This window comes from Emydura macquarii, unplaced genomic scaffold (assembly GCF_026122565.2).
Source record: "Emydura macquarii macquarii isolate MOO-44397 ecotype Brisbane River unplaced genomic scaffold, CSIRO-AGI_Emac_v2 contig_2676, whole genome shotgun sequence".
NCBI lineage: Eukaryota > Metazoa > Chordata > Testudines > Chelidae > Emydura > Emydura macquarii.
This window is the reverse complement of record NW_027132813.1, coordinates 13590688-13614256: the sequence shown is the minus strand read 5'-3', so window position 1 is coordinate 13614256 and position 23569 is coordinate 13590688. Positions and strand designations below refer to the sequence as shown.

General features: G+C 41.6%; 1 protein-coding gene across 5 annotated transcripts in view; it reads left to right on the top strand.

The window, feature by feature from the left end:
* Positions 1 to 2204: 2204 nt before the first annotated feature.
* The window catches only part of MARK1 (microtubule affinity regulating kinase 1), a 131051-nt gene continuing 109686 nt past the window's right edge, over positions 2205 to 23569 (top strand). For all 5 annotated transcript variants that reach the window (XM_067564923.1, XM_067564922.1, XM_067564921.1 and 2 more), the window contains exon 1: positions 2205 to 2322. In XM_067564923.1, coding sequence (XP_067421024.1) covers positions 2272 to 2322 — 51 coding nt within the window. In that variant the 5' untranslated portion in view covers positions 2205 to 2271. The remainder of the gene's footprint in view (positions 2323 to 23569) is intronic.

Here is a 23569-nt window from a genome sequence, read left to right as displayed (position 1 = left end):
GCTCATTCACCTGCACATCTACCAACATAATATATGCCATCATGTGCCAGCAATGCCCCTCTGCCATGTACATTGGCCAAACCTGACTGTCACGACGCAAAAGAATAAATGGACACAAATCAGACATAAAAAATGGTTACATCCATAAACCAGTCGGAGAGCACTTCAATCTCCCAGGACACTCTGTAGCTGACTTGAAAGTTGCCATACTTCTACAAAAAAACTTCAAAAACAGACTTCAGCGAGAAACTGCAGAGCTGGAACTCATATGCAAACTTGACACAATCAAACTGGGTCTGAATAGGGACTTGGAATGGTTATATCATTACAAGAAGTAGTTGTCACTGTTCACACATTCTTACCTTCTAATCAATGGTTGTGAATAGCCCTCATCTACTCTAACTGAATGGACTTTGCTAACACCTACCCTCCCCATTGTTGTGCCTTACCCTTGGCTGTATATATATACCCCCTATCTGATTTCTATTTCTTGCATCTGATGAAGTGGGTTGCAGTCCATGAAAGCTATACCACTGTAAGAGCACTTGTGTAGCCGCCTTGTCAATGTCTCCCACCAACATAATAGAGAGAGAGAGAGCTCTCCCACTAACATAATAAAACCACCTAAACAAACGGGGGTAGCTATGTCAGTGGGAGAGCGTTGCCTGCTGTTATAGTGCTGTGCACACAATCCCTTATGCTGGCAAAATTTATATTGCTCCAGGGGCGTTTTTTCACAACCCATGAGCGACAGAAGTTTTGCTGACATAAGTGACAGTGTAGACAAGCCCTAATTTAGACTGGCATATTTGGGCACATAAATAAGTGGCATGATTTGCAGACATACTGATCCATGGTTTACTAGTCTCCAGAAAGTCTGGGTGTGCAAGCTGCACAAACTCCACAAGAAGTAGGGAAATGTGCCTGCTCTTCAAAACTAATTATGAATACTGGTAAAAAATTAAGGCAAAGACATCTGTGGATGCTTAACTTTAGGTATGTTAGTATTCCCAAAGAACCAGGGCCTGAAATATGCGCTGCAAGCCTTGCAGGGATAAACCTTAATTAGTGTGCAGTAAAAGGGTGTTCATATTGATCCCTTCAATCCATAATTTCTTCTTTCCACATTTTGGTTAGGTCCCAGGAAACCTCCCTCCTTATCTACAGGCAGGACAATTTATCCACATTTTAGTTTTCACTCCAATTGGCGGTGAATCCCACTTCATTCAAGTGTGCAAGTTCCCTTCTTTAGAAGGCTTTTGGTTGCGTCCACCAAGCATGAAGGGGTACCAGAGCCCAGGTTTATCCCCGTGGCTGACGTTTCCTCGGGCATAAATCGCTCCCTCCTTTATCCCAACCCCTGATTATCCGAATCTCAGTCGCGCCCTAGGGTTTATGACTCTCCTGGGTCCCGCCTCTCCTGTTATTCGAACCAGTCCCGTCCGGGGCCTGCATCATTCCCACTACACTTCTCCGCCCCTCGGGCCTTGCCAGCTGCCCCAGCACCCGAACCTCGGCTCCGCGCCAGGGTGTGAACTGCCCCCTTCGGATCAGGGGTGTGTGTATGTGCGCGTGTGTGTGTGTGTGGGGGGGTGTTAACCCCTCCCGTCCTGCACCGCACCCGCACCCCCGGCTGGCCAGTCAGCGCAGGGCCCGTCCCCCCGAAGCGCAGCCCAGGCGGGACCCCAGCCCCGAACGGCCCGTGGGGGCGGGACGGGGCCGGCAATGAATGAGGGAGCGCGGCCCCCGCCCCGCCGTCAGCGCTGCTCTCTGCGCCCGCCCACCCGGCGCTGCTGTGGCGCCCCCCCCCCCCGTTTGCTGCGCCCGCCCGCGCTGGACGCAGCTGCTGGCTTCTCTCCCCCCCCGCCCAGAGCAGCGGCGGCGGCGGCCGAATCGATCGAGCCGGTGCCTCGGACCGAGCCGGGCCAGGCCCCGCGGCGCGGGCTGGGAGGGGCAGAGCTGCGGGGGGAGGAGCCGCCGCCGCCGCCGGACGCTGCGAGGAGGCTCCGGCTCCAGCGCCAGTCCCCAGCGCTGCCGGCCACTCACCTGGGCGGGCAGCAGGAGGTGCAAGCGGCCGGGCGGCCCCCTCCCATCCCATCCCGGCCCGGGCGCGGAGGAGGCCATGGCCCCAGGAGCCTAGCGGGGCCGGCGCCGCGGCACGTCCCCGGGTCTCTTCCCCTCCCGCTGGGGGAGCCGGTCTCCCCGCACCGCCGCGGCCTAGGACTCTCGGGCGGCCCGTCCCCGGCGCGGAGCCCGGCCCCCGCCCCCAAGATGTCCACGCGGACGCCGCTGCCCACCGTGAACGAGAGGGACACCGAGAACGTGAGTCCGGGCGGGCCCCGGCCCCCGCGGCGCTGCGCTGCGCTGCGCCCCGCTCCGCTCCCCGCCGGCCGGCCGGGCGAGCCCCCACCCCGCACAGGCGAGCCCCCCCCCCGGCGGGCGGTGCAGCGCAGCCGCATCCTCCCCCGAGCCGCCCCGCTGTTCCCCCGCCTGGACCACCTCCTCCTCCTCCTCCTCCTCCTCCTGGCTTACCCTCGGCCAGGTAGCCACCGCCCGTTTAGGCCGCCGCCGCCGCCTCCCTCTAAGCCCCACTGGGCCGCTCCCCCTTATGCGCGCTCCGTGCAGGGCAAGGGGACTCTTCTTCAGCCCCTCCGGCCAGGGCAGTGCTGGTCCGGGACCGCCTTGTCCTCCGGCTCCCCTCCTGGGCCAAGCGCCCCCGGCACGCGAGCTTGCCACTTCCCCCTTTTCCCGTAGGCCAGGCACCATTCTCTTCCCCTCGCCCGCCTGCCTCCCATGTGCCATTCTCTGCTTGAACTAGGCACCCATCATGTGCCCCTTAGCTTCCCACCCCCGTCTGAGCCAGACTGAGCTCTCGCCCATCTATACCCAACCCCGAGGCTTGGCAACTACCTCTCACATACCTAAGCCGGACAGTTACTCTTATACATTGTCTGTCTAGACTGGTTTGAACTGTCCTTGTGCATGCTCTGGTAGGGTCAGCACCTCCATACACCTACAATCAGGTTCGGCTATATCCTTCACTCAGGGTTGGCCTGGTTGCCCATGTTCCCTCTCTAGAGGCTGGTTTGCCCCCTTTCTGTGTTCTTCAACCTAAGGCATGATACCTTTTATGCTCTTTCTGTCTGGACTGGGCATGGTATCCCATCTTGCATCCACTGGGTAGAGCTGCACTCACTTTGTAACCCTTTGCATTCCTCTTACTACTACTTTGATGCATCTTGTTCCTCTGAAAGAGGCTGTACCTCTTCTGGGGTATTATCTGGTATTCCACTGGGCTACTTATCTGGACCTTGCCTCCTCACTCCACAGCTAAAATGGTGCCTTATAGAGTAGAGGTCTAAATAATATTGGCCACCATAAAGGGGGTGGATATTTACAATGGAAAGCTTGTTATATGGGAGGGCAGTGTGAATGAGATGTGTTAAAAGATTTGACTTTATGTATATAAATACCTTTTTATGGTCCTTTACAGTGGTGGTGTTTTATAGATATACACGGTCGTGTAGGAGATGTGAAATCTTTTTTTGTGGTGGTGGGGAAGAGAAGGATGCAAGCCTAAAACAAGAAATATGTCTAGAAAGTGTCCATCATTAATAGCTATTTAGGAAGGTGATGGAAGGGGTAGGAGGAAGAAAGGAGACAGTGTACAAGATCTGGCCTTCTGTCTACATATACTGTTTCCACTAGGCAGATAATGATTAGGAAACTGGAAGGGAAGTTGGTGGAAATAAGATTGTATACTATTGCAATACAAATAAGAATTAAAGACCCTAACTAAGATTTGGGCCTCATTGTGCTTGGTACTGTATAAACACATAGGCAGATACAGTGCCTGTTCCAAAGAGTTCACAGTGTAATATGAAATGAGAGACCCCCAGTAGGGAAGGAAGGACAAAGGTAACAGAAATATGCTATTTTATGTAACCACATGACCTTAACTTAAATGTTCCAAATCAGAATTTTTTAATGTAAGTAATTCAGTGAAACTTAACTGGCATAGCAAGTCATATTAGCCATGGCCAAAGTGTAAAAACATGTGTGAATATAATTAATCTATCCCTTGCTGTTGAACAACCATTCCATAACAGGTGTCATAACAGAAGTGAGTCTTAAGGAAGAGTATGAAAATTGAAAAAAATAAAAAATACCTACGATGTGTGTGTATATATGTTGTAAATACATCTCCATTCTGTAATTAATAGTTATACAGGAAAGTGGAGGAGGAATGAATAGAAGGTTATCATGAGAAAAGAGAGAAGCTATAAAAGATCTGGAATTACATCTGTGAGTTACTTAGAATGGGGAAGAGGAGTTTATGGCAGGATAAGGAGTATGTGCTTGCATATATACAAATATAATACACAGGACATGCAAATATCCATTTAGCCATGGCAAGCAGAGAGCATTTCCCGACAAGTATCATCAACTTTTCCAGAAAGTTTTAAAAAATCAACCCAACAACATACTAGGTAAAAAATTGTCAAAAGTGACCTGTGATTTTGGGCACCTTAGTTTTTGACAACTTAAGACCCCATTAAGGATTTTTTAAAAAGTGTTGGGCACCTACTTTCTGAAAAATTGGCTCATTTAAGGAGTCTTAAGTTAGGCAACCAAAATTACTGGTCACTTTTGAAAACTTTGGCCTAATTCTCTAACTCTTATGGTTATGAACATAATCTTCCACACATGAACACAGTGTGAACCAATGCAGTGATGTCTTCCTAAAAAGTCTGCAGAGAATCTGTTCTGCCACCACAGTTGCTGGGGATAAGGGCAGCTGCTGCTTTTAGGAGTAGAGTACCCTGAAGGAGGCCCTCACTCTAATCCTTTGGGGACAGTATGGTCTGTGCCTTTACAAGCCCTCTGCTTGGCTTGGAGTGGAATTGGTAGGTGATTTCATACAAGAATCCTCTGCTAGAGTGGCAAGCCCATGGCCTGCCAAACTGTTCTAAAGGCTGATGAGAGACTCATGCTCCCTGTTCCTAGGTGGACAGGAAGAGGGAAGTGTCTGCCTCAGGTTACTCCTGCTTCTGTCTCTGAATTTGGAAGACTCTCCTGCCATTCCAGCAGAGGCTTTTGTGGGCAGGCTGACATAAACTGACTTACTGTGGAGGGAAATGGGGCTGCCGATCATTAGTTTATTGTGGTGGGTCAGCACTCCATTGTTTTGTTTGGGAGTAAGAGGTGGTCAAGTAGTAACTTGCAGAGGAGCAGAACTAATTTGATGTGTTCTGTAGGAGATAGTCTTAACTGATTTTTGTGGTGTGCTTGTGTTTGTTAGTGGGCAGTATTAATGGATTGATGTGGTTTTTTGTTGGGGAGACTGGCATTAATTTGGGGCACAGAATTTAGCTAGCAAAAGGCTAGGGTCTCCAGACCATCACTGTATGGTGGAGGTGGTGATGGTAATACAGAAACATTGGGAGGGAAAACATGACTTGGAGGAATATGGAAAGTATGAATATTTTGGTGGGCTGAGTAGATGTAGTCGGTGGTCTAGTAGGGAAGATTTCCATGTCCTGAGTATACACTTACAAAGTTCCAGAAGTTCAGCAGCTACTGCTGATCATCCCAGAGAACAATCTTGTCCCACTGTACGCTTATGGACCTCTTTCAGAAATGCTGCTCCACTGTGTGAAACTCGGGGAACAGATCAATCATGTATCCTGAAAACTGTTGTTGGATGACTTCAAGCAGGAATCCATGCACTTCTCCACTCTGTATAAGGCCCTGGAAAACCATCCATTGTCTCCTAGTAGTTGCTTTTCATTTCTTTTTTCCTTTTTTTTTTTTTTTTAAATTCAGCATACACTTTTTTTGATGGGTAAGGAAGAGGATCAGCATGTTTTTGTAGATTGCAAAAGACTGGAAATGTACCCTGCAATGAGTTCTGGGATAAATTCCCTGGGGAATTATGGGAGTTCCTCAGCAGATGGATGGGAAATTGACCCCTCTCATTCCACAATTCCCCACAGTCCCTGGAGAATTCCATAATGCACTTTGAAAACTGCCCAGAATGCATTATGAAGTCGTCAACTCTTTGAGAAGATCCTAGCACAGTGCTTTTGTGAACGCCGGGCAAAGGTATGGGTGTCCTTGAGCTGGTGCAGCATGTGGAGTGTGGATGTAACACAATCCTGATGGACCAGTCAGAGTAAGACATAATGAGGGGATGGAGAAGCTTTGAGCCATCAATTCCTTCCTTTTAGTCAAGCCAGTAATAATTCAGAGAATTTTTCTAATGTTTTCCCCTTCATGTCCTGTCACATCACATGGTATAGTTAGAAAATAGTTTTTTTGAGGTAAAGGCAAAAGAGGAGAAATAAATTTGTAATGATAAATTCCATTCCTTATTTATTGTAAATATCCTGGTCTGTTGGGCTCTTTTTGTCCTGTGGAAGACAAAATGTTGCATCATGGTGGAGGCTGGCCTTTTCTTGCTTGCTTTAGTAAAGCTAATGAAGATTTTAGTCTTTTTCCTAACATAAAAGGCTATTTAGCCTCCCAGTCTGGGAACTCTTTGGAATTCTATAGTCAACTTCCACTGAATTCTTTTGGATATTTTTAGTGTTGTTTGTTTTTATGGTAGCACCTAGGAAATGCAGCCAAGGAGCAGGTCCCATTGTGCTATGTACTATACAGACAAATAACAAATATATCAGTCCCTGCCCCAAAGAGCTTGCACTATGATGTCAGGCAGCATGTGACAAGTGCACAAAATAGTTTGAGGGTGAGGTGGAAGGATGAGATAACAAAATGAACAGAGTTGAGAAGAAAAACAGAAGTTGCAGCTTGCCCCTGATCTAACTAATGCCAGGTGGAAAAGATCGCAAACCTCATTGTAGATTGATTACAGAGAAGTGTTTTAAGAAGGGATAAAGAAGAGGATAAAAAGGTGGCTTTATGAATTTTGATAGATTTCCCCAAAGCTTGGAAGTTGAATGGGAGAAGGGAAACAACACAGTAGTTGGAGAGGCAGGTGGGTCAGGGATGGCTTTTTGATGATGATGAAGACTTGAGTATGTTTGTTTCTTGAAATTAATTATACAAAAATAAAGAACTTCTCCCCTGAGGAGAGAGGCTGAGGAGAAGGATAAAACTGTGAAAGTGCGGGTGAGGGAGATAAGGGGACAATGGGATGGGTTAACTGGGCTAGTATAACTATGCTATAGTTAAAATATTTTTATTGGCTGGATTTGTTTTACATGATGATAACATGTGGTTTTGATCTGGGGAGAGGAGATGTGGGAGAAAATATCCTGACAAGAATTTTTTCTTCCTTAAGAACGGCCATAGTGGGTCAGACCAATGGTCCATCTAGCCCAGTATCCTGTTTTCCAACAGTGGTCAATGCCAGGTGCTTCAGAGGGAATGAACAGAATAGGCAATCATCAAATGATCCATCCTGTTGGCCATTCCCAGTCTCTGTCAAACATTAATCCCTGGCTAATAGCCATTGATGCACCTATCCTCCATGAACTTATCTAGTTCTTTTTTGAACCCCATTATAGTCTTGGCCTTCACAACATTATCTGGCAAGGCGTTCCACAGGTTGACTGTGCGTTGTGCGTTCCAGTGCCTTAAGCAACAGCATGAGCTGGTTTCTGAGCCTTGCCTTGCAGGTTCATACACTATTTTTCTTGTCCACAATTTTATGGAGTGGTGTGAATATTGGCCATATTATCTCCGTGTCAGATTATTTTTCTCTATATGTAAGTGTGCTTCTAGGCTGTACATGGCTTAGGTGGTGGGAACAAAAGATGCTGTCATAACCTTCTGTTGGAGAGGACTGCATGTATTTTTTTGCCTCTGTCAATATTGTACAGTATTGTTACATGCACTGAGTGGGTATCTGTGCTGTGGGGGAAAAAACAGTTGTCCAGACATAGTATTGTGGATGAAGAATATAGATGAAATGTGTGATCCCTTTTTAAATGTAGGTCAGCATCTTTGGTTTTTTTTTACAAAACTATGTCAACTAGTTTTCATTTAACTTTTCATTTGAAATGTATATAGCTACTAATGGGACAGATGAAATAAACATTTATTTTCTGACCTCTGTTGAAGAAATTCATCTCAATTCTGTTCTTGAGTTCATGTCTTTTTTAGGCAATTATTGTGTCAAATGATATTTTGATTTTGTATTAAGTGGAAGAAAATGTTTTCAGCAAAGCAAGTTGAAAAAAAAATCTCCACACTTCAATTTTATTTCCTGACTTTGTGGTTTTTAAAGTTCATATGTAACAGTAACATTATTTTGCTTGTGTTCCACATCCTGAAAATTGTAATTTTACAACCAATACTAATTGATTTAACCAAAAAAACAAGAAAAATGTGCAATGTAGCCAATTATCATTGCTGTTGAGACCTTTACTTTTTCACACATTGTGATTTTAATAGGGCAGACCTAATTTATATTAATGCATATTTTTAAATGTAATACCTTTTGCCTTTTTAAAAAAGGGGAAAACTGAATTGCCTGTCCTTAATAATTTAACCATTCTAAGGCTCCCAATTTAATCTTTGATGATAACACTTTATTGTTAATGGGTTAAGTTCCTCCCTTTGCTGCTATTGTTTGGATGGAGTCAGTTTTCTATAAGTTTTTAATGATGATAGAACAACAGAAAAATCAAGCTTTAACTTTCCTTTTAAATGAAAATACAGCATTTGTGGAATATTGTAAAATCCAGTGATTTGTACTTCCACTTACGATTTTTTTCTGGCCCTGAAGTTAAGGAAGTTGAAATGGATAGAGAACTGGCTAGAGCATAGGGCTCAATGAGTAGTGATCAATGGCTCCATGTCTAGCTGGCAACCAGTCACAAGCAAAGTGCCCCAGGGGTCGATCCTGGGGCCGGTTTTGTTCAACATCTTCATTAATGATCTGGAGGATGGGGTAGATTGCACCCTCAGCAAGTTTGCGGATGACACTAAGCTGGGGGGAGTGGTAGATACCCTGGAAGGTAGGGATAGGATACAGAGTGACCTAAACAAACTGGAGGATTGGGCCAAAAGAAATCTGATGAGGTTCAACAAGGACAAGTGCAGAGTCCTCCACTTAGGAAGGAAGAATCCCATGCACAGCTATAGACGGGGACCGACAAGCTAGGCAGCAGTTCTGCAGAAAAGGACCTGGGGGTAACAGTGGATAAGAAGCTGGATATGAGTCAGCAGTGTGCCCTGGTTGTTAAGAAGGCTAATAGCATATTGGGCTGCATTAGTAGGAGCATTGCCAGCAGATTGCGGGAAGTGATTATTCCCCTCTATTCGGCATTGGTAAGGCCGCATTTAGAGTATTGTGTCCAGTTTTGGGCCCCCCACTACAAAAAGGATGTGGAGAAGTTGGAGAGAGTCCAGCGGAGGACAACAAAAATGATTAGGGGGCTGGAGCACAAGACATATGAGGAGAGGCTGAGGGAACTAGGCTTGTTTAGTCTGCAGAAGAGACGAATGAGGGGGGATTTGATAGCAGCCTTTAAGTACTTGAAAGGGGGTTCCAGGGAGCATGGGGCTAGGCTGTTCTCGGTGGTGGCAGATGACAGAACAAGGAGCAACGGTCTCAAGTTGCAGTTGGGGAGGTCTAGGTTGGACATTAGGAAAAAGTTTTTCACTAGGAGGGTGGTGAAGCACTGGAACGGGTTACCTAGGGAGGTGGTGGAATCTCCATCTTTCGAGGTTTTTAAGCTGAGGCTTGACAAAGCCCTGGGTGGGATGATATAGCTGAGGTTAGTCCTGCTTTGAGCAGGGGGTTGGACTAGATGACCTCCTGAGGTCCCTTCCAACTCTTAATATTCTATGATTCTAAGTTGAGGCTTTTTGAATAGTTTGAAGTTTCAGTAAAAGTTGAGTGTTTATCCTGGTAATAAATTAGAAGCTTCTCCCCCCCCCCCCCGGATGATGTCTGCAACTGGAAGTTACTGTGTGTAGATTGGACAGAAGTGATTTTACTACTGACATCTCTGACGAGCTGTTCAATGACAGTGAAAATGTATAAGCCTTGTCTTCACTACAGTTTCCACTACTGGTAATAATGATGGAGCTTCACTGGTGCAAGCACAACTCCTCTTCCTCCTCACCAATTTTCCAAGTACAAACAAAGCCCCAAAATAGCCTTCATGCAAATTGTCCCAGCAGCAACTTAAGTGTATGAGCCTGGGGGTCAGGGCAAGCGTAGAAAGTGCCATGATGTCCCAAAGAGAGTGTGGTTTAATTGGCACTGTTCACAAGTGACCTTTCAATTGCTTAGAACTTATTTCCTCCACCTCCCTTCACTAAAAAAAATATTGTTCCTCAATGCAGGCAATGCCAAGTTTCAAACTCTGGCCCTTATGCTATAGCTATTGTTTTTGGGTTTTTTAAATGTATAATTAGAATGTAACCGTACAGATTTTTTTGGTTTGTTTTCTTCTCTCCAAGAGTTCAGAATCACTGGAGGGATTTTGCTAAAACTCTTAAAATTGTCCCAGTGTCTTCTGCCCTATACATTATACCCCTTTGGCAATGGGTAAAGCATGAAAAGATTCAGAGCAAAAGGTGAATGTTTTGGAAACTTATGGGCATGCGAAAACAAGATGTTAAAATGGAAACTATTCTATAAGCTTTGATATAATGGAAGTTTGAGGTGCATGTTATAAAATAGCGTAATAGTTTTTCTTCAATTTTAATTACAGAATCAATTTTGATTCCTTTCTCCGTATCTTCCTTCCCCACTAAAAGAATGTTTACTACCTGATGCAGTTAATTTATAGAGTTGCTTTCACTTCCCCAGTTCGTAAATGAACTTTTTTGGTAGTCTTAGTCCAGTGTTAAAGTAAAATGTCCAATTTTAACAGTAGGTGGTTTTCCTGTAATTAAATGCAATGAAGAATAATATTATGTGAATGTCTTCTCCGGCTAGATAACTAGCAAAAAGATCTTCTAAATACTGAGACTTTCTCAAGGTCAGTTTTGTAATTGGATAGGATATTGCAGGTTAGGCAGAATGTTGGCAGGTGTCCCAGGGAAACTAAGGTAAGAATATGCAGTTGTTAAAGTAGTACTTTTTGCAAGGCAAGTTTCCTGTCCTGCTATTTTCAACTTAATTTACATAAATATGACCAAATGTATGCAGTAACTATAGCTGTAAAATAATTCTGAGGAAACTTCACTGAAAGGCATATGCCCTATTTAGATTAATTCTGCATCCTTGTGAAGCTGAGAGGATAGATGAGGAATTATTTTTCTTTTAGATGAGTGTCTTCTCAGGTTTTTGTGTGTGCAAACTCTCAAAGAAAATGTTTATTTTTGTCGAAGGATACGCAGTGTATAGTCACATTCATTGTAATAGGCTTCTGCACAGTTAAATTCAGCTGTGCTAAAATTAACCTTTAAGGCAATGAACCAGACACAAGCAAGCAGGAATGGCATGGTTCAGACTGTAGTGGAAAATCAATAGATGGCTGTTTATGTATAAAATACTGTGAGTAGATTTCCAGTGCATCAGTTTATAAATCCTGCAGTGACGTGCATTGTTCTAAAATTATTTGTCCTACCAAGACAGATGATTTGCCTTCACTTTGATGTGCACTTGAATCATTGTGATTGTGAGAAGCAGTAGATAATAGTAGAACAGATTAATATTTCTGTTGAAGCAAATACATTTTCTTTACCAGCTTCCAAATGTTACGGTTTGCTCTTTTTGCTGCATCCTGATTCAGCTGCCAAGGTTTAGTTTTCCCTAATTCTTTTATTTTGCTATCTTTGGACTTTTTGCAATGCTCTGATCTGGATCGCACAGTCCACTTCTTACTGTTCATTTGGTAAAGTTTTGAACTGATTCTGAGTGTTGACCACTTGAAATTCTTATTGAAGTCAACAGGATTCGTAAGTGCTCATTACTATCCAGGAACAAGGCCCTTTGTGTGCAAAGCTATTTAGATTTTGATTTGTCTTATAAATACCTAAATGCTTAATAAAATTGTTTTGAAAGTGGAAACATTTTTGTTTTCATCCAAGTGTTCCCTGCACTGTTTACCACAGCACTGCAAAGCAGATTTCTAATGTGGGAGATCCAAAAAGTTTCTCTTCTGTTGTGGTAAATTTCTAAGATAGTGAAAATATCTTCATTTCTAAGACCTAAACAAAATTCTTCAAAAAACAAACAGTATAAATTGGGATATAACTTTAATTTTAAAAAATCTGCTTGAATAGTACAGAAATCTTTCGAAAAATCTTCAAATATCTATTTAACCCACTAAATGAATAATGAATGCTTTCATAGTACTTCATATAGGAAATCTTAAGAAGATTGATAATGCTATTGATTGAAGCACTGTAGAAAGCTTATTATGCAAGCCTATTTAATTTACTCATAATGGCAGACATACCAACACTGATCAATACAGATATATTCCAGTTAATCCATGGAAATGAACCTAAAATAATAATTCATTGTAAACTGGTCTGTTTTAAACAAATGAGATTATGGGACGTGAAACTAGTGTTATAAGAAAGGACCTTAATTCAACTCTGGTACTACAGTAGAACCTCAGAATTATGAACACCTCGGGAATGGAGGTTGTTCGTAAGTCTAACCAAAATGTTATGGTTGTTCTTTCAAAAGTTTACAACTGAACATTGACTTAATACAACTTTGAAACACTACTATGCAGAAGAAAAATGCTGCTTTCCATTTATTTTTTTAGTAGTGTAAGTTTAACAGAGTACTGTACTATATTTGCTTTTTTTTTCTTTTCTTTGCCACTGCCTGATTTGCTTACTTCTGGCTCCAAATGAGGTGTATGGTTGACTGGTCAGTTTATGACTCTGGTGTTTGTAACTCTGAGGTTCTACTGGAAGTATTCACACAGAACATGTATCGGAACATCTGTGACCACCACAGATCTTATGGTTCTGTTTTGCAAGAGTAAGAGATGTTATTAGTGATGACAAATTTAATTATTACAGTAGAGCATAGGAGCCCAACAGAGACTGGGCCATTGTACCAGGCATCATACAAACACATAGTCCGAAAGACTGTAAACCCTTCAGGACAGGGACAAGGTACCAGTCCTGTAAACACTTAACACATGCTGAACTCTAAGCACACGGGCAATCCCTCTCAATTCACTGGGACTACTCGTGCTTAAAGTTAATCTCATGCACAGGTGTTTACAGGATCAAGGTGTAAATACAGCGGGCAGACAAAGGGTGAAAAAGGAAGTACAAATACAAGCAATTGAGAGGGAATTGATGCACAGAGGGGTTGTGACTTGCTCAAGGTCACATGAGATGTATGTGGCAGAGCTGGGAATTGAACCCAGATCTCCTGAGTTCCTATCCAGTATCTTAACTACAAAACCCTCTCTTTTAAATGGTAATTTTAAACTTCAGATAGCATAAGAAATTTCAAAGGATTTGAGGAAACTTATTTTAATAGCAAAATAACCATTTCCTTTTTGTAATCCAAATGAATATGTTAAAAATACTGTTGTGCAATTATATTTTGCAAGCCTAAATTTCTGTTCGAATTGTCTCATGTCCTTAATTTTGTGACTTAAAATTTTACTTGGTATGTCTTTGCATTGTTTGAAGAGCTTGTTTGAAGAGCTTGCATTGTTCCTTCCCCAACAGTGAATGCATGTCAGTAGTGAATGAAATGGACTGTTTCTGAAAAACATACACAAATATGTACATATTTGTGCATCTAGAATATAATGATGACTGCATGGCAGTAAATGCTGAGGTTTTAGTGGCTTGAGTTTGGGGGACATTATTACTCATAAATGCCAATACCAACACCAATTAAAACTTCATACCATGCAACACCATTTTATATGTGCCAGATAGCGAAACAGTTTTTAAAATGTTCTTGTCCTTAAATACTTCTGTTGGTGTTACAGTATGTTATGTTTCCCACATGTAAAATGAAGCTGCCTTAGTTCCAGGGATTCCAGTTTTCAAGGCTTAGAGGGAGAAAACATAACTAATTTTAGACTTTTAATAATTCAAAATATTTTTTTTCACATTTAAGGTTGGACTTGTAAAGTCCAATACCTCTGGACCTGCTAAGGGCAAGAGCTGTATTCAGTCCAAAAATGACAGTTTCCTATTTCTAGCCTTGCTGGGTCTTGAGGTATTGAGCTTTAAACTGTCTGTGGTCTAGGGTTCAGTATTCATCATGTGCCTGCAAGGGTTGAATTGGGAAAGTGGGAAAACAAAACAAAATATGTCGTATTCCCCATCAGAGTGGATAAAAATCAGTGATATTTTAAAAATCAAAAATTTGCATTTTTGATTTAAATTGATTTTCTTAATTAAATTTATTTTTGTTTTATAAATAATACATCTATTATAAAATCAATTTGAAAGGATGACAACCATGTTACAGCCTAAATTTACTATAATCTATTAAAATGCAAATGAACAACATTAATATTAAACAGTACACGTTTGCTGCAAAGTTTTAAAGTCCAACCACTGAACTATTACCTGAGCACCTAAACCAGGATTTGACAGCAGTAGTCTCTTCTGCAGATGTAGAGAGACTATTGCTTTGATTTAAATCAATCCGCTCTGCTTTCAAATCAAACTCGACCGGTTGAAAAGCTATAATGTACCAGCATTCACTGTAGATTGTGTAGATGCTCAAAATGTGATTATGCATGCTGTGGTCTGTTTAGCAGTTGTCTCTTTGGGTAGAGTTCCCCTTCGTGAGGCTCAGGTGTTCTGGTGTGTGCTTTGATCTCATCTCCTCCTTGATTGGATGATAGAGGGAGAATATGTGCAGATCTTCATACTAAGATCTTCTCCCTGCTTTCTGTTCTTTGTTCAGTAGTTAACAGTGTTAATGGCAGATGCTGGTGATGTCGTAAACGTTAACACCTCATTGAGAGTGAAAGAAGCAGTTTACGCCTCGGGATGTTTGCAGTCATGTCTGCCTGAGATTGCATTGGTCACATTCACATTTTAAAAGTTGTCTTTGCAACCAGAAAAGACTAATTAAAAAAAAAAAAGATAAAGAGCTGAAGTTCTGGAGCTCAAAATGGTATTCTGACACCATAAACTTGCCCCCCTCATTTCAGGCCTTATGCACCTTGAACCTGAGAACTTCTGGGGGAAGAGAAGGAAACTTCTGTTTGACGCAAACAATAAAACAAGTAGCTGCTTGAATTTGCTCTGACGTGATTTGTTAGAAGTAATCCTAGCTGAAATGAATTAATGGACAGCGTATGAGAGACAGCCTGAGGTTCATCATGAACACGATTAATCAAGTAGTTGCACAATTTATCACAATAATATCATTGCCACACAAGTGTGTGTTAAAGTGCTTTAGGAGAAGTCTCATACTCTCTGTATCATAGTAGCATTGCACTGACAAGGGAGAGGCAGACTAAAGGAGGCTCCTTCCTTTGTTAGAGTTGCTCTTTAATTTTCTTGTTTTGAGACAATATAAAAACTAGCACAAGTTAAACATGCTAGTGGCCTCAGAAAGAAGCTTCCAACTTGAAGTATTCAGAAATTGCTACCTTCTCTCTTCTTTCCATCCTTTAAAAGAAAAATCCATTTGAGTATGCGAGAGAGCTACTTTCCCATAGACAGACTAACATCTGACTGCTTGCTCTTCTGAGATTTGCCCCAGACTCTCACTTTAGCAAATACTTATTTACCAACACTTTCCCACTCTATTTGCATAATCCATGCTCTGGCTCTCCCTTTGCTGACAAAATCTCTCTTACAGTGATATAACTATTGCATATTAGGATTATCTCACTGTAAAATCCTAAGAGAAGTCCCGTGTAGTATTCACTTTGCCTCTGCTAAACATGGCTGATTAGACAAGTGAGAAAAGAGCATTTATTCTATTGTAAAAAAAAAAAAAAAAAGTGGAAACCAGGCACTGTATCTTGCAGTAAAACTAAACTAAGCTGGTCAGCTATGGGTTGACCTCACCTAGCTACTTTGGGATAAACACTGTTATCTCGCTTTAAAATCCCAATGTGCAATAGCTATCTCAGCATAGAGGATACTTAATGCATGTAGTTATCCCCCTGTAAAACACATTTTTGTCAGTGAAGATATTTACCATAGTCACTGTATCAAATGATTTCTTCTTTGAAGAATGCCATGGCCACCTTCCCAGAAATACCTTCTTCTGACTTTTTTTTGCTCAGTACCAGATCATATCTTACCCTTCCTAAAAACATTTTTTCAAGATTTTTCTCACTTGTCTAATCAGCCATGTTTATCAGAGTGGAAAAGACTTTCTGGCCTGTGTAACTGATCAGTATGGAGCAAACTTTTTTTTTCTGGCTTAAATTAAATAGGACATTTGAGGGACTATTTGAAACATGGTGATAGTACCTCAACTACCACCTCAGCTGATTCATTTGGATAGATTTATTGTTACATGCTTTCTAATATTTATCACCCCGAGACACGCATTGCTTCTGCTTATTATGGTACTGCTGGCTACTGTAAGTTCTCCTGTCCCAAATACTAGTCCTGCAGATAGGTATACCTTACTTTGTCTCTTTCTTCAAACTGTACTTACTAAATTCCTTTATTGTCTCTGCTTTGGTCATCTATCCTTTATTTTTTTTATGTTTCCCACCTTTCCATATATTCTCCAATTTTTACGTTCTTTAATGATGTGAACCAAATTGTCCACAACACTCGGTGTTTTTACCAAAGTTACATAGTTATTTCCTTTTTCATTGTCAGGTGAGTAATAGCCTCATGTATGCATCCCAAATAGCATTTTAATAGGGAAATAATCTGAATCAGAAAGTTCTGATGAAGAGACTAAAGAAACACTTTGCAGAATGTTTTGAAACTATTGGTGAAAAGGGACTATTAGATTGTAGAATTTTACAATTCTTAAATGCTCAACCAGATGAAGAGAATGTGTGGGTTTTTTCCTTAATCAGTGTTTTCTCTGCCAAATAAATTATTTATCACATTTTGTTCTGTACTGGGTGATTATAATAAATACATAATGAGAATTCCTCCATGTGAACTGAGATTAAACATTTTCACAAGTTGTACTCTAAGTACTGTAACAAAACAATATGCTCTCTATTAAAGTAGTATATTAGCTGTAACTTTCTTAGATGAAAGTATCTTCACAGAGGGAACTTCTGATGTAGTCATCTGATAAATGGTTAATACCTTGAAGAATTGTGAAGCAATAGAAGATTTTAGAGTATCTATTACAGCCACGTGTGGCTCTAGGAGAAAAAAATACTTGCATGAACTAGTAAGTTTTTCAAAAACTCATCTATAAAGGATATACACTTAATGTCATTTTTGCCGAAGTTTCCTTTAGCATCTTCAGTTGTTTGTCACCTATGTTTTCTGGGACTTGCCTCAAGATAGGTACTTCCTGGAAATTGCATTTGCCACCCACATCCATGGAAAATAAATTTGCAAGTAAGGGCTTATCAGAAATTTCAGGATAACTTCACTGAGTTATTGGATAAAACAGACATCCTCAGAAGAGAGCATAGATCTCTTCAATTTACAAAGGATTACAAATTTTACAATACATGTGTTCCTTTCATAATTAGCAATTTTCCAGATACTCTAGAATAACAAGGCTTCTTGTAACAATTTTTTTGGTGGCCTCAGAGTGTGGCCACCAACAAGTGTTGGTGACCATTCTGATACTTTTTTCCTAGACTACTTAATTAATTTTAGGGAAAAAAAATAAATATGCACATATATTAGCACAGACTTCACAGCACACCTGCTAGTTAACTGGGAGGCTGTGAAAAAGTGGTATTAACAAACATACAACATGAGGCTATTGCTGACGCAGCAAGCCCAGAGGTGCCTTGGCTATGACCTGCCAAGCCTAGAGGGGATGGGCACAAATTAAGCCCTGGATGGGCGGGGGAGGGGAGGGAGGCGCCAGGGGTGATGGGAATGGATGGGGGCCTGGGGAGACAGCAGGGGACCATGGGCAATGGGGGGATGAGTGAGGGACCAGGGGAGGCAGTGGGGGGCGATGGGAGGAGGGGTGATAAGCCCCAAACCTCAGCGGCTCAATGCCTCCAGCGTCTTTGAAAGACTATTCTCATCTGTCTTAACAAACTAAGAGGTTATGGGAAATATAGAATTTGAAGACCCTCTAAACTAATATGAAAGAAAATACGTTTCACATGAAAACACTGAAATCTCACTTATACCTGTTTAATATCTAATTTAATTTTTAATTAGATCTAGAATTAGTTGAAGCATATCTCAACACATCCGAAGGAATGCCAGACACAAGTCTAATGTTGCCATCGAGGTTGCCTTAGAAAATGTTGTTTAGCCAGACAGCTGCTTCAAAAGTATTTACACAGGCTCCAGTAGTTCTCATAAACAGCCCTCAGGGAAAAGGGTATTTACATTTGGGGCCAGGAGCAATGCAGAAAGAACTCACTTATGAATATGTAGCTATTTTGGCATTGTATTTATTAGGGCAACAAAAGGGTATCTGACAAAAATGGAGGACCCCTGCTAAGATTCCCTAATTTGGCTGTCATCTTGAGATGGCAGAGAAGGAGTAGCATGATGTGGGACCAGCTAATGCCCCATATCCACTCTATGGCCGACTGTTCTCATTCTATGCAGGTGATCATTATTCATCTGGAAGAGAATGGTTTTAGGCATAATGAGGGGTTAATTTCCTCATTAGGATAAAGAAGGTTGTCAGTCACATATCAGCCCTTTTCCTGGAGTTGGTCTTGGTCTGATTGAAGGTACTTCCAAGACTGATTTGGTGAAGAATTGTCAGACCTGCCAGGATTGACTGAGGAAGAAAGGAAGCATGGAAACTGGTAAATATATGACAATAATAGGGACAGGGGTACAATGATTTCACATATAAGAATTAAGTTAACCTCTTCAGATCTGTTTAGAGAGGACAGAGTACATCTATCTGATATGGGATCAGATATTTGGAGGACTTTGGGCAGTGAGTTTAGTTTCTAGTTGCCTGTCAGGGTGAGGATGGACAGCTGATTGCTGCCATTCTCGGTGTGTAGCTGGAACTAACATTGGCACCTTTTTCCATGCACCATGTAATCCAGTGTCTGTTGGGGCAGCTGCTTCAAGCACGAGATTGCACTGTGAAAGGGTTGTGCCTTCATGTCTCTCACATCATGTAACTCTCCTTTCATCTCTATCTTACTCCCTGAATGGAGGAAAGGAACAGTTTAGGACTCTGGCTTTCCAGCCAAGATTCCTAGGAAAGCCAGAAGGTGTGGAGGAGGCATTGCCCTCATCCCACCCCTCAAATTTATAGAACTCTGGGCCGCTGGTGCCCAGTGGAAATTTGCACTGAAACAGCCCTTCCCAATAATTTGGGAAGTGGGTCCCTGTTGGTTAATAGTATTAATAAAAGTTGCAATCTCTGCATTTAATTGTATTATGACATACATGTTTAATAGTTTCTGTGTCTGCATCAAAGCATGTTTGACAAAGAGGAAGATCTGTTGATGTAGACGCTGTGCAAAGCAACAAGCTCAGCTGCTGAGTCTATTCTTCCCTCTGCCAAGATACTGTCTTTGTCAATGGGGAGACTCAGCCATGGAAATGTTGGCCTACCATCAGTCAGGGCCCTTCTTCTACCTCTGAGCTTAATGGATATTGTGAGGGAGAGGGGAAAGAGGCACATTTCTGCCCTGTGTATTAATAATGGTTTATCTTGTCCATTTCCCTTCTTCCCATCCCCTCCCCCCATGTTCCCACAAACCCAAGGAAGGTCCGGGGAACTATCTATGACCCTTTGGTAATAGCCTCTAAAAATGTTCCCCCCTCATGCCTTCACTCTCTCCCCCATAAATCTGGTTCAGTGAACCACCTATAGTTTGTGAGACTGAGTCTCATTCAGTGAACCACCTCATGGTTTGCTGGATGAGACTGTTGTCAGAAGGCTGCAGCTTGGAAGTTGTGATTATCCCAGCCATTCAAGAACTAGAGAAATTAATGTGTGCAGCTACACTTATTTCCTGGCTTTTGTGGTTAGGCGTTATTTGTCCTTTATAACCTCAACTAATTTTAATGGTGATTTTTTTAAAAATATCTTTGATTAAGTATTTCATTTTGTTTTTGATCTCTTCTCACCTGCAACTGTAATTTCTTACCTACTCTACTACTCCTTTTAGACCGCAACTTCATCTTTAGTTTTCTCAAGAGATTTCCCCCCAACCCTCCTTCTCTCTCTAGTGGACAGTAGGTTCTATTCCCACTCTCACCTATCATCTGTAATATTTTTTTCTGTCCCTGTGACTTTTTCTTTATGATCTTCTCTTACTAATAAAATAATCTAGTTCTGCTTCTTATATTGTAAATTCTTATTCCTTTGCTTTGGCACTTCTCTTCACTCTGATCCTGTCACAAGATTTGTTGCCATAGCTTACTGTATATACTTTGACTTTAAATTGCTGTGAAACTTTGTGCAATATATTTCAATATGAATGACAATATCCAAAAGCTGTTGTGTCAGTGAATGAGTCCACTCTGATCATTTAAAACTATTGGTGTTTACCACGTACTTCTCAGTTTCATTGCGGAACACTGCTTTAGACAAAACATGGTCTTAGAAAGATTTAACTTTTAGAATCTCAAATACTTTAGTGTTAAACTCAGGTTAATCTGAGTTCATAGATGGTGAGAACATTAAAAATCAAAGATGAAATTAGATGAAAACATCAACTCAGGAGGGCAATACCATGGGGTATTTGTAATTTAAGCTCTGATCTAGAAAATAAATATAAGGGTGTTCTGCACAAAACTTCATTAATTTGATTGTCAGCCAAATGAATGTTTGAGGTATGTGCATGTATATAATTAACAAATTTTGTGACAAAATAATTCATTAGGATACAGAAATTCTAACTAACCAGCATAAACACTTGTTTCATAGAGCACTATGTAATTTTATAAATGATCTTTCTTTAAGAAAACATATGTCTAACACGATTTATTAAAAGGAAGAAAGTATTGTTCATGCTGCTACTAATAATGGTTCATAAAGAATTTATGAAAAAATATTTAGATCTGAAAAACTTCCCAACATTAATATTGTTAAATTTTAACAAGCTGTTTGCAGAGAAATATCAAGAAATCTACCTAGAGATCATTCAGGAAACCCAAAACAACTATAAAAAAATCTTGACAGCCATCTGTTACAAAAACAAAAAATAGAACTACAACAATTTCACAACCAATAGAACACCACCCCTCCCGCAGAAACCAAGACAAGTGATCCACCACATTGATGATGTTGAGGTGTCATGCAGTCAATCTATCTAGATTATCCCTAAACAGAACTGAAGTTTTTGTGCTCTCTAAGGGAGTGAACTTCTGCCCCACCATAGAATGTGATAACATGCTAACATGAGCTAGAAGAATTCTTCCAACTCTGCCTTAAGGAATTCTTTGTTAGTCTTTAAAGTGCCACAGAACTCTCGTTGTTTTCACAACAAAGACAGCAGCACCCCCAACCACCACGTCCCTACTGAGTGTCATAAGAAGAAAGAATAATCTGACTGGACACCCCCCAGTGGACAAAATCATACACTGGATCATTACATTGATTGCGTCAGGAAAAACATTGATTGTGAAATTCTCAACGAACTTTGCATTCACCACAAACTCTCTACCACCGAGAGGATAGCTATACAGTACCTGAAATCCAACCATCAGATAGTGATCGAATCAGCAGACAAAGGGAGCACTATCGTAGTCCTTAATTGTGATGACTATGTGAATGAGGCCAACAGACAATGCTCTGACATCACCTACTGTGTACAACTCAAAGAAGACCCCACACCAGAATTAACAGGAATTTAAGGATACCATTAATCCTTCCCCAAACAACTCAAAGAAAAGCTCTGCAACCTCATCCCCCACTGATCCACCCCCGAGACCTTCCACATGCTTCCAAAGATACACAAACAAGGGAACCCAGGCTGATCCATCATATCTCTCCACAGCACTCATAATAATGGAATATCAGGACTCATAGAAATCGTTCTTAAACTACTCACCACAGAAAGGGCCTCCGAGACACTACCGACTTTTTCCAGAAAAACCACAACATTAACAACCTCTCTCAAAAGACCATCCTTGGCACTATAGATGTCCCCTCCATATACAGCAGTATCCTTCATCATGATAGCATCACTGCCTGTCTCAAATAGAGAGAAAATGCACAATGCTTGGAAATCCACCCAAAACACATAATCAAATTCATCCATTTCATCCTCCCCCACAACTTTACATTTAACAACAAGCAGTTTGCCCAAATCATGGGAACAGCTATGGGTACTGGGATGGTTCCCCAATATGCTTTTTCATGGGCTAGCTTGTGGAAGAATTTCTGGAAAAATGCACCACAAAAATCTACAATGAGAGATATATTGATGGTATTTTCATCCTCATAGATTTCCACGTCAACTTCAGCAGCTACCATACATCCATCAAAGTCTCTCCAGAACACTACCATGTCAGCATCAACTTTCAGGACACCATGATTAGCTTCAACAATGGAACTGTAAAAACAACTATATTCAAGAAACCCAAGAATCACCACAATTACCTCCATAGAGTAAGCAACCATCCCGGATACACCAAGTCAGGCACTCAGATGCCCCAGAAATTGTTCTGAAGAGAGAGACCAGGATACACACCGATACATACTTACAACCACATGCACTAAACAAGGACACTCCACCAGAGAAGTAGATTGCATCATGGGAAGGTCCACCCAAATAGTTTGGGAGAACCTGCTTCAATATAGAAAAAAGAAACTGACTGACTGCACACGACTCGTTACCTACCACTCCACACTGGAATCCATATGGGGTGTCATCGAAAAGTTATGTTTCCCATCAAATGTGGGTTGTATCTCGACAAAATTTTTCTGAATCCCCTCTTCTGGGCCTTTAAACTTCAACTTCACCAAGGTCATCATAAGAAGCAAGCTCACCACAGACTGGGATGCACCAATTGAAAGTGGCACCAGACCTGTCAGAACAACAGATGCAAAACCTGCCGACATATCGCTTGTGCTACAATGATCAGTATCCTCACAGCACACCTTAAAAGATTCATGGGTCCTGCCTATACTTATCACAACATGTGGTGTACATCATCCAGAGTCTCAAATGCCCCAGTTACGATGTGGGTGAAACCAGACAATTGCTATGAACTCACCAGAAAAATAATACAAAAATACCCTATCCCCTGTGGGCATACACTTTTTACAGTGTGATCACTCCACATCTGATCTTTCAATACTTGTCCTTCAGGGAAACCGGCATAACACTTGCAAAAGACAAACCTGGGAACTCTAGATACCAAGAACCATGCACTTAACAGGGACACTGGTTTTACAACACATTACAACAGTTTGTAACATACCATACTGGTTGTTGCCCTTAATTATCCACTTCATGCTCTTATGCATAACAACCCAACCCCCAATTGCCTGCTTATTTCAAGTGACTGCCTCCAAGGTGCATTTCTCCTTCTGCTTAACCTTCTGTCCTAACTTGTACTTAACTCAGGGCAA